General features: G+C 33.0%; 1 protein-coding gene across 1 annotated transcript in view; it reads left to right on the top strand.

Annotated features, from left to right (window-relative positions):
* SYCP2L (synaptonemal complex protein 2 like) overlaps window positions 1-12628 on the top strand; it is a 60905-nt gene that overhangs the window by 24741 nt on the left and 23536 nt on the right. Inside the window, exons 16-20 of the mRNA XM_051970690.1 lie at window positions 1995-2040; window positions 5087-5148; window positions 7164-7215; window positions 8355-8410; window positions 11306-11354. Of these exons, the coding sequence (XP_051826650.1) occupies window positions 1995-2040; window positions 5087-5148; window positions 7164-7215; window positions 8355-8410; window positions 11306-11354 (265 nt within the window). The remainder of the gene's footprint in view (window positions 1-1994; window positions 2041-5086; window positions 5149-7163; window positions 7216-8354; window positions 8411-11305; window positions 11355-12628) is intronic.

The raw sequence follows: 12628 nt of genomic DNA, 5'->3' as shown, positions 1-12628 counted from the left end.
GGCATAACATTAATCTATATAATATGTAATAAACAGTTGCTCATAATGTATGATTTAGGAGACAGAAAGCTTTCATTATATCTCCTATGGTACTTGCAATTCAACCATTGTAAGATATTTCTTAGATAGTAAGTAAATCAATTCTCTAAGTGTAAGGAACATTTTAGTTTGAATTTGCTTATCAAATGATCTAGCAAGGTCTGAGAGCCTGGGGCAAGAGACTGATCTGTTTTGATGAGAGGAAAAAAATTGATTTAGTATATAGATAATCTCATGCAGGATGCCATGCTGGAAGGTTCACATGCTTATGAAGTCAGGAGACAGCATAAGCATAATGCAGAGAAGAAAGTTAAAATCCATATGGCTCATTTTGTATGTACTGAAACTAAAGAGATATATATTTTCATTGGTGAAAGTCCCTTTCTTTGCTGATGAAGATCCTGAGCCTTCCATTCAGTGACTGATAGTCTTTATGAGTTAAAGACAAAACATCAATTGCCTCCCCACGTATTTTGTTTAGTTGCTTATGGTAGCTGACTCTTTGTTGCCCCATTTGGGGTTTTCTTGGCAAAGATACTGGAGTGATTTGCCATTTCCTTTTCCAGCTTATTTCACAGATGAGAAAACTGAGATAAACAGGTTAAAGCAACTTGCCCACAACCAGTAAATGTCTAAGGTCAGATTTGAAGTGAGAAAGATGAATCTTCCTGATTCTAGGCCTGACACTATATTCACTATCCCACACACTATGTCACAAATTATTATATGCCCTGACACATTTCTATATGAAAATGAAACATTTATGTGATTTGTAAGGTGGGCATTAATTCTAGGGAAGAAAGAGTGCTGGGAAAGGAAGTTAAAAGCAAAGTTCTACTTTAGCATTTTTCCTGATGTTGGCTCCCAGCTATTTGAAGGATCAGCTGGGAATTAATCCCGACTAATAAAAAACTAAAGCAATGGAGTCTTAATATAACAATTTCATTTTAGAGCCACACCTTCTTTGGCAAAAGGGTACTTACCTCATAAGAGATTTACATTTTAAACCATCATTATGTGTTCATATTTCATGAATTAATTGGGAGTTTCCCCCTCTTTGTACAGGGTAGTGCTCAAAACTTAGCTTTGCAAGGAAGCATGGTATAGTAGAAAGAGTAATAGACTTGAAGTTAAGCAAAAATGTAAGTTCATATCTTACCTGCTTCCTAATGTTGTTACCAGGGATGTGTATGTTGTTTAAACTTTTTGGGCCTCAATTTCATGTGTAAAATAGAGATAGAAATATTTGTAGTGCATACCTTCCAGAATTGGCAAGATCTATGAAAAGCATATATATGTATGTATACATGTGTGTGTATACATTTACAAAGTATTCTAATTGCTTAAAACTATATTAAAACTTGGGACAAGCTCTCTATATATGCATATATATAGCTCTATATGTATACATAATCTTATATATATATATATACACACTCATATATATATTATATATATATACACATACACATATATATATAAAACTTAAAAGAGCTTGATTTTTTTAAAAGAGGTACCATGATATCTGGCGATTAATAAATATCTTTTAAACATTTAATGTGTGCCAGGTACCCTGCTAGGCAGTGAAAAGTAAGAAATGAACTGGCCTGGTCTTTAAGAAACATAGTAGTAAGAGGTACTACATTTTGAGTCAGGAGACCTGGGTTTGAATACTGCCTCTGACATTTGAACTAGGTAATCCTGGGCAATGTACTTGCCAAAACCTCAATTTCCTCATTTGTAAAATAGATATAATATCTCTACTTCTTATATTTCAGAGTGGTTGTGAGGAAAGTTATATAAATGTGAATTTAATATTATTAGCTATTTATCCCATTTGCATGGAAAAAAACCTATTTCATAATCAGTTACTCAAATCTTTTTTTAAAGATTTTAATATCATAAAATGTTTATTTCTGATTTTTTTCTGTTCTTTTGTTTGTGCTTATCTATAGCCATTTACCTGTGACTGCTCTAACTGTCCAGGAGAGTTCATTGAAGGTAGGTGAAGAAAGCAGCAAGTGTAATTCAGAGCCTTCTTAAGTATCCTCCTTAACATAAATTTCTTTAACAATAATATATATAGTATATGTAATAATATTATTATTTTAAAATAATAATAAACCTCCTGATAAATCTTTCACTTTACTGAATTAATTAGGAATGAATCATTATTCATTGGAGAAGAATCTTGGACTTATAATCAGAACTCTAAAAGTCATTTAATAGGTAGTATGGCATAGTGGGCAGAGAGATGAATCCAGCTAGAGTCATATCCATCACTGACAATAGTTGTGTGACATGGACAATTTCTCTGAGTTTCACTTTCTTCATCTGAAAAATGCTTGTAATAATTCCTTTAGCATGTGACTCAGGATTGTTATAAGGTTTGGGATAATATATATCAAGTGTTTTTATAAACCTAAAACACTTGAAAATATTGTTGGGGAGGGGGAGTGTATGTGTGAAGTATATTACTGAATTTCACTTTAATCCAAATCATGACTCTTGATTTGGATTAAAGTGAAATTCAATAACAGTCCCAACAAGTGGTCATCTACCCTCTGATTGAAGCTCTGCAGTGACTGAAGTTGCTGCCACTGAAGTTGCTGATTGCACCTTTGGAAAAATCCAAATACTTAATCAGTCACCCTTCATCAATTGGGTCTCCCAATTTGCTTGAAAATTAAACCTCTTGGATTTTAAATGGTTCATTCACATTTACATAGTTATAACTATTTACGTATGTTGTTTTTCTGGTTATGTTTACTTTACGTTGCAACAATTCACTTAAGTCTTCCCATGTTTCTATTCATCATATTATTTCTTACAGCACAGTAACTATTTGTATATAATAATTTGTTTAGCCAGTCCCCTGTTGATGGATATCTACTTTGTTTCTAGTTCTTTGTTATGATGGTTTTGGAGTGTTTTTTATATGTGCATATATGTACACATATATTCATATTTATTATATATGTAATACATATGCATACATATATATTTATACACAGAGATATACATAGCATATATAAATACATCTCTAGCTGTGTCTCCATTGTGATTAAAAGAAGGCACATTGGGTTGGATTACAGAGTACAGGAGGGGAAGTATGGATATGGATACTGTAAAGGTTGATAAGGCTTTCAAAAGTTAAGCAGAAGAGTTTCTATTTACAAAGCCTTTAGGAAACCGCTGAAATTGAATAGTGTCATGGTCAGATCCCTTTGGCTGCAGTGTGGAAGATGAACTGAACTGGGAAGAAGCTTGAGGCAGAGACACTAATTAGAAGGCTAAGAAATCCAAGTGAAGGGTAAAGAAGGCTTGAGTGAAGGTGGTATCTGGGTGAGAAGAGAGAAAAGAGATGAAAAGATGATGAGATAATGATCAGTAGTTTTTCAGTAGTGTCCAAATTGTCATGATCCTATTCAGGTTTGTTTCCTTCCTCCATCCCTCCATTCAAATGTAACAGAGTGGTTTGCCCATTTCCTTCTTCAGCTCAATTTACATATGAGGAAACTGAGGCAAACAGGGTTAAGCTAATTATTCAGAGTCACACAGCTAGTAAGTATCGAGTCAGATTTGAATTTGGGAACAGGAGTTTCTGACTCCAAGCCTGGGACTCTATCTATAGTGCCATCCAGCCTGTCCCATTGTTGATGTAGAAACAGTAAAATGTGACAAATTGTTGCATATTACTTTTAAATGTTTCAATTGCAGGCAATGTTTGTTCTTTCTTCCCTCTCTGTATCTATCCACCCAGATAAGATGTTGCTTCTTCAATGATCATCCCAGTCAAAAACAGTAACTCCCTTTTCCTCAAAGCATTTCATATTCCCATTTAGAGATCCTTTATCACTGGTCAGATTCAAGACTCACAGAATTAAAAGTTCAGAGATGGAGTAAGCACAAATTTAGTGCCAATTTTCCTACTGAGTCTTAGCATTAATAATACACTGAGACAATTCAGCCATTTTTTTTTTCTTATTTAATATCAGTTTCAATTACCTTTTTAGTTAATTCAAAGTACTTCCCTTGTCCACTATCCTTAAGTCTTTCTTTTCAGAAAAGTTTAGAATTGATGGCAATTTTATCTTTCAAGTAGGTTTCTGGGCTTAATGGAAAAAAAACAACAAAACAAGAAGATTCTTGATGTATAACTTTAATTTTAAAATAGAGGTGGTACAGATGGAGATTTACTGCTCTCCTACTTATTCTAGAAATAATAATAGCTGACATTTCAGGGCAGAAATTTACATATTTTATCTCAATTGATCCTCACAATATCTGAGGGCGGGAAAACAAATATTTCTCCTATATTAGAGGAAACCAAGGCTCAGAAAAGTTCAAGATGAGAGCTCATAAGTAGCAGCCAACTCTGAAAATAGAATTTGGGCTGCCTGACTTGTGCAAATGAAGCAGACACAAACTTATTTTGATGCCTTGCTACTATATGGAATTCAGACCAGCAACAGAGTAGGGATAGGCATTCATAGGATTCATTGTGCTAAATCAAGAACTTTTATGTACATAATATATCTACATTATGCTGAGTATTGTGAATGTAGTTTTAAGTTATTGTAGCTAAAAAATCTCATTTTTTAGACACAATATATTATACTTATTCATATCTTGCCCTGGATTTTGTAATTATTTATGTGCATATCATATCCTGCACTAGATTTTGTAATCTTCTTAAAGATAAGCATTCTCTCATTTTGTACATCCCTCATTATTTAGTGTGGTGTCCACACAGTAGGTACTTAATACATATATAATGAGTTAAAATTAGTCCTCTAATAGTTTTGGTTACTTCTTACAGTTTTGTAATCTTACTATTTAAGTTCTGGTTTTCTATGTTCAATATATCACATTTTTTTTCTAGCTTTCATTTTTTATTTAGTTATGGTTACATAATTATACATCCTGCACGATTATTTCATGGTTATTTCTGTGTTGATAGAAGTTTTTGTCAATAATGAGGATAAAAATTACTAAAACTGCCTTTAGTTTTTTAGCTTAACTTATTAAAACTTATTTCTTTCAGACTGTTGGTTTAAAGAAGAGAAGAAAAAGAACACGTTCAAGCAAGAACATTCCTGAAACACAGTATGGCACATCTTGTTATGTAGCATTAAAGTCAAGCCTTAATGCCATACACCTGTTTATGAATATATGTATACACACACACACACACACACACACACACACACACACACTTTTAAAAACAACTTCTTCTTAAATGGAAGCAAAGAAAAATTAATGTGCAGCAAATAAAGAGTTTAGGAAATAGCCTATATTAGACAATGGTACCCTAAAAATACAGTCATCAAGAAAGTTAGATATGTAGGGAAAAAAGACTGTAATCTTGGCCTAATAATGCATCTACTATATGAGATGGTTCTAACAATTAATATAGAAGCTATTTCCTTGACCCTTTATAGATCTTAGGTTTGATCATTGCTTTTGAGGAAAACAGAAAAGGGACTGAAATCCAAATATTTCCCTCCTTGTTTATCATCCAAAATTTGTACCTGGTCCCGAAATGAGGAAAAACTTTGAATTGAGGCACTATTCTGATATATTAATGGTCTTCATCACAGATTTAGCAACAAATGATTAATCTTCTCAAAACAACCTATTATCCTATGATTGAGGGGAAAGGTAGTATTGGGAAATAGAACTCTTGTTTCATACCTCTGCAGGTATGTAAGATGTTATTAACTTGTTAATTTGTTCTTCAGTCTTTTTAAAATCATGAAGTAGGCTAATTAACTTTAGTCACTGAAATATCCAAGTGTAGCTGGAAATTTGTATTTAACTTCTTACTAGCTGATTCAGATGCTTCTCTTTACAAAATTTTGAGGGGGAAAATGTATTTAATACTTACAGTAAAAAATGTAGTGTATAAAGTAATTTTGTGAGAAGTATTTATAATCATATTTCCTCTTTTAAAATCTATTTGTAAATTTAGATGTTTGTTATAGGCCATCTTTTTTTTTTCCTGCCATTATGCAGTCCTAGGCACATATGATATAATTTGAGGGTGGATCTTTATTCAAGTATTTGAATATAATAGAAAATGTAACAAATATATAGCAAGTATAAATGGCAATAATTTAAATTAGTAAAATTATGTAGAGCCCACTAAAAGGAACATAAATATATAGCAACAATGACCCATAAATAGTTATGAAGCACAAATTACTACCCAATGATTTAGAAAGTCACAAATTAACATTATATATTTTATTTTAATTATTTTGTTAAACATTTCCCAATTTTAACTTGGTTCATCTTCTCTTACTCAGGAACTATCTAAAACAAGTCCTTTGCTGCGAGGTATATGCACAGTACCACAAAATATAGTTATGTGTTCTTTTTTTTAAAAAGAAATCAACATTAAAGATTTAAATACGTTTAATAAATCCTTTCCTCTCTTTTTTTTAGACTCTAGGAGTACTCAGATCTAGGGATTTGAATGCCTAGGACTCTTTACAAGGCTGTCTAGGAAAGTTTGAGCTACTGCTACTTTTTTTCACTCATCAAAAAGACCCTTCAGTTTACAGCTTTTTCCACTAGGTGGTAGAGTAGTGCAACTACTTAACAGTAGTTCTCAAAGTTTTGTTGTTCATGGCAAAACCGTGGGGAAACAGCATTTTAGAAAGACTCAAGAAACCTTCTTGTGCATATGTGATTGCATTTGTAAGTTCATTACAATTTTTAGTATGTTTAGCTGAAATCTTGTATGTATATAAGAGAATGATCAAAATTATCTCAGAAAGATTTAAAAAACTGAAATGTAGGTTTATATTGAAATAAAATAATTGAACTTTGCAAGACTTTTGAACCTTAGGGTTTAAAGGTAGATGCCCCAGTATCATATTTATTCAGATACTATAAATTGGCTATCGAGCTTTTAGCACGTAGTAGTTTTTAAATCTGGTACTTTTATTTCAAAAAATATACATACATATACACACACACTTTCTCAACTGGACTTCCTTAAATACTTCCCACTATTGTTACCCCTCTGTTATCCTTATTAGCTACATAGCTGTTGTGAATTTGTCTCTGCATCTTATACTTTTGCACATTTTAATAAATTTGTCTTATCTTTTCAGAGAGAATTCTTATGACTTTGAAAAGTCTTTTGATCATATGTATTCACAAGTGGTAAGCTGACATAAAAGAATAGTCTATATTTTGGTCTGTGTTTTCAAGCTCTGTGCAAGTTTGAAACCATTTTACAAGAAGAACCTACCTGTGTAGTAGCCAGCATTCACAGTTAATTGTAATCATTAATTGTTGTCATATCTTCAAGGCCTCTAAAATATATTAACTGGGAATATTTTTTTATTTCTTCCTTCTATTTATTCTTCTGACACATTATTTTATCAAAATCTGGAAAGAATCTGACCACCCATAGAAAATTGAACTAAATGTTTTTGCCATTAATCTTGAGCATCTAGAACTAAATGAGAGTTAAACTGAACATTCTCAAAATGTTCTATTAGTGGGTTTTCTATTCAGAATTATCCTAGCTACAAAATAACAATAATAATAAAAACTAGCCAAATTCTTGTAGCAGCAGGTCATTAGGAAGGATATATTCAGTATCAGAGAGTAGGCTATTATAAACCTCCAAAATAAATTTTGGTTTGCACCTGTTTCATTGATGTAGAAAGCTCCCAGTGAGGAGCCTCCCTTTTTCAGTGAAAATTGACATCTCTTCCAGAAGTTGAAATTTGCTTTTTAACACCAAGAATTTATGTAACTTCCCCAGCATCAGATGGTCAGTCTGAATCAGAGGTGTGTTAAATCCAAGTCTTTTGGACTCCCAAGACAGGTTTTCTTTTATTATGCCATGTCACCAGGAAGAATAATTTTACTCAATTGTATTCTGAGAAAGTCCACTTGATTTTGTCAAGTTGTATTTTATGAAATGGGCCATTTCTTATACTCCCAACAAAAAGTGCCCTCTTTTCCTCTGCCTGAATTAAAGTTCTGAGTTTTAAAAAGCTACCAGCACTCAATATTACTATGTTCTCATAAGATCATACACTTTTCAATTTCTTTTTAAGTACTACAGATGATTGCAATTATATGTGAAAGGGTTTTGTTGCTAAAGGAAAACAAAACAAAACAGAAGTCTCTTTGAATGTATGTTTAAATTTGTCACTCTCAAATTTACCAGCAATTTAGGTCACTAAAAGCAATAAGGTTAGTAAAAATAATAAGATGTTTCCATATATATGAGAAATATATCAAACTGCTTTTGAAGACAATTATGATTTTTCTTGTTTTTGTTCTAGGTTGTTGAAGCAAAGCAGAGGATTCTCAGCCACAAAAGGTCATCCAAGAGAAAGAGGTATGTTGTGAGTGACTCAACTAGGGTAATACAGTGTTAGAACTACAGAGAATTTCAGGAAATTTTTTCATTTTACAATTGAGGAAAGAGAAGTAGGGAGAGAAACTGAGTTTCTGAAAGCAATCTGCCTCTTATAATTAGAGCTATATTAAACTACTTTTAAATGAGAAAAAAAAAGCAACTTGGCATTCAAAAGTACATATTCACTATTCTATTTTGTATTATCACATGGATCAATTAATATTTCAAATGATCCACAATTTCTCTGGCGATTGGTGCTCCTTCATGAGAGATTGTAATCCCTCCCCAAGGATTGTAATCCTTGACAGTGTCCAGGAGCCTCTTTACTTGGCTGTCTTTTTAGTGATAAACTTCTCTGAACTAGAGCACTGGGCCTTGTGTGAGGAAGATCTCAGTTCAACTTCAACCTCAGAAGGTTGCAATTCACTTAAACTCTTATTTGTCTCAGTTTTTTCATCTGTAAAATGGAGATAATAGCATCTGGGTGGTTGTGATGATCAGATGAGGTAATAATTGTAAAGTGATTAACACAATATTTGGCATATAAAAATAATTATATAAATGTTAACTGCTATTATTATTTACTGCTAACTAACAGCTAAGATGTTGGATGTTGCTCAAAGCTGAACACCTTCTTAAGCCTTTCTAGCTTGTACCTGAGTGGCTTAGAGTTAGTGGATAGTTTTGTGGATAGAGCCTCGGACCTGGAGTCAAGAAAACTCATCTTCAAGAGTTCAAATCTGTCTTTGGAAAGTAGCTGTGTGACCCTAAATAAGTCAGTTAATCCTGTTTGCCTCAGTTTCCTCATCTGTAAAATGAGCTGGAGAAGGAAAAGGCAAACCACTATAATATCTTTGCCAAGAGAAGTCCAAAAAGGATCACAAAGAGTTGGACACAACTGAATAACAATCACCACCTTGTAAGAACTTGCCAGTTTGGACTTCATTCACATGGCCTTCAAGAACCCAGGGTTACTTTTACAATATGTTAAAGATTAGATTAGAACTTAAAGGAGGGGGTCATCTTGTTGGGGTGCAGAAGCAGCATCAGAATCATTTGAAGATATAAGATAAGACTTCTCATCATATCATCTGCCTTTATTTAACAGAGTGTAATTGTCAATCTAATCTTTTATTCACTTAAAGAATCATACAGGGAGTATACACAGCAAAAAGAATGATACTTTTAGAGTGAGAAGACCCAAGTTCAAATCTAGCTTCTGTTACTTATCCAGTGATCTTGGGCAAGTCATTTAAGCTCTGTAAAATGAGAAGGTCAAACCAGATGACCCATACGTCCTCTTCCAACTCTGACTTTGCACAAATCAAATGGGATTTTAGGGAAGAGATTAGAACTGTAATCCATGAGAATTCATCTGATTATTTAGGGGAAATGGAAATTTTAATCACAGATGCTTGAATCTTTCAATTTTAATTCTAGATTTTTTTTTTCTTTTGAGAGGAAATCTTTGATTTAGGTAAGTATATTTTCCCCCATAGTCACAGAATTTGAGAGTTGGAAAGCATCTCAGTGGCCATCTAGTCAAAAAATAATTAATGAAAGGAATTCTCACTATAACACATATAGTGGTCAGGCATGAAGATCTCTCCAAGATGACAGAACTCTCCCCATCTTAAGAAAGCCCATCCTACTTTAGGACAGCAATTAATAGGAAATTTTTCATAATAATGTAACCCCCAGACTTAAAGTGATCCCATGGACATTGGTGTAAATGTGAGATTTTGTCCACTTTGACAAATGAACAAACATGACTACGGCTACTTCTTCCCTTTTGCTTTTAATTTTTCTTGGGTATATTAACAATCCAAATTATTCCACATTATTTTTGGTGGAACTTTTAGTTTTTTCAAAAGCATTTTTGCCTTTTTGACCTCATTTGATTATAATTTGTGAGGCTGGTAGGACAACTAAAATTTCCCCTTTTTGCCTGATGAAGCTGATGAGGCAGTGAAATGAGCTGTTTGAAGTCACATATTGGCATTCACAGTGCCTGTCTTTAATTTGACTTCCAGCTCAGTATTCTTTCCACTGGTCCTTGATCCTACTTGTGGAAAGGTCAGAACAACAAGGATGATGTTGAGAAAGATCATAAGGCAATTTTGATATTATCCCATTAAATACTAAACAAACAAAATAATTTGTCAGTGTTTCATATACAGTCCTTTTTCTGTCCCTTATATATGGAAATGTTTACAAGTGTTATCAGATTCGTAAAAAAATTATATATATATATATATATATATATATATATATATATATATATATATATATACATATATATATATTTTATTATACTGAAAATTGTTACTGTTAGTGTCTCTTTTTTGAATTAAAGCATGATGTTTACCCAAAATCTTTATTAAGACATCTTGATAGAATTGAGGATATTATTGGACCAGGAGTCTAGAAAACTGAAATTTAAATTTAATCTCAGGTACTATGTGATCCTGGGCAAATTACTTGAACTCTGTGCAGTTTCTTTATCTGTAAAATAGGGATAATAATATGTACCTCCTAGGGTTATTATGAGGATAAAATGAGATAATATTTGTAGAATGCTTTGCCAGTTGCTATTATTGTTATTTTTATTAAAATGTATATATCACCCAGAAAGTGTAATTTATCAACATATAAAAATGGATTGTTTTTTATGATTCCTGTCTATTCCCAGAGCCTGAGAGAATGAGATATAATAAGAAGCTTTAAAAAGATATGAAACATAGATACTACTCTGAGAAGTTAAAGCTTGGTGTAGAGCTAAAATTTAACTCCTGAGTAGCTAGGAGAAAATACTGAGTCAATGAATGGGAGATAAAAAATGCAAAATCCTCTTAATTTATCATTTTTGCCCAGGGCCAGCTCTGCTTTCAGCAGTTACAAAAGCCAAGGAGGAAGAAAATTGGTAAGTATAGCTTATACCAACTATAACTTCTGTTACTTATATAGTGAGTGTGTTTTCCCCTTTCTAGGCCATATTGAGTGCTAAAATTAATGATTTTTAAAATGGATATATCATGATATGCTTCAAATGGATAATTTTGGAAGGAAGCAATGAGTTTTTTTAGCATAAGGTTTCTTTAATATCTCTTCACTTCATATTCGCTATCATTTTAAAACTAGAATGGGGCAAAAAAAAACAGTGTAGAAATATATGCAATGGTGGTTTATAAATTCATTTGGAACAAGTTTTGAGGGATGATGTAAAGGTACATTCAGTATTGTTAAAAAAAAAAAAAAAACTTGAAGGAAACAAGTGAGCTTACAGAAAGCTTTGTGTGAGATCTAATTAAGCCAGATACAAACAAGAACAGATTTATAATCTTTTGTATAGAAAATTGTGTTCATCCATCAATGGTGACAGCAGAAAATCATCACATTTAGACTCTAGCATTCTGCTTCCTTATAGCCTTCTTAATGTAAGAAGGTAGAAATGACCCCGGAGTGGAGGATGATGGAAAGAACAGATGGATTCAGACAGAAAAGGCAGCATGTTATAATTGAAAAGGTACTGGATTTAAATTCTGCTGCTCTAATACTCAGGGAATCTTACAAGGCCTCCCATCCATTGAGTGGACCCTTCACAGAGGGTTTATGGGATCTTATAGTTAAGAATTGTGTGAGCTGAGAAAATCTGACTGTATTAGGATAAATTCCTTTATGGGAAGCTTTATAAAATTATCTAATTTGAATATTGGTAAAGCTGCCTCTCAAATGGTATATATCCCAACCCAGCCAGACTTTTTCAACTTCATGGAGATGGAAGAATCTAAGATCTTAATATAGGGGAAAGAGGAAAAGAACAAATATTTAAAGTTTCTATTGCATGCCAGACATTTCTCTTTATAATCATTAGATCACAGATCCTTTGTAGTATGGGAGTGAGGGAAGGCTGCTAGTAACATGGAGTTTCCCTCTTGTTCCCTGGAATATGTGACACACTGACTTTCTGAACTTTGGATAACTTCCCCCTCCCCCCCCCCCCCCATGTAGAAGTGGGAAAAGATATTTGTTCAGAAAACTCTGCATTTGCCTTCTTTAATGTCAATTTGTACATAGCTTTTTGTGTGGGGGGATTATGAGGAAAAACAGTCTTTTCTCAATACAGGGATATTATCCTCTGGTGACAGAAATGAATGACTTAAATGTAGTTAAATGACTATGGTTAGGTAGCTAGGT

Source organism: Antechinus flavipes, chromosome 1, assembly GCF_016432865.1.
Source record: "Antechinus flavipes isolate AdamAnt ecotype Samford, QLD, Australia chromosome 1, AdamAnt_v2, whole genome shotgun sequence".
Lineage (NCBI taxonomy): Eukaryota > Metazoa > Chordata > Mammalia > Dasyuromorphia > Dasyuridae > Antechinus > Antechinus flavipes.
Note: the sequence above shows the minus strand (reverse complement) of the source record. Positions and strands in the feature narration are given on the sequence as shown.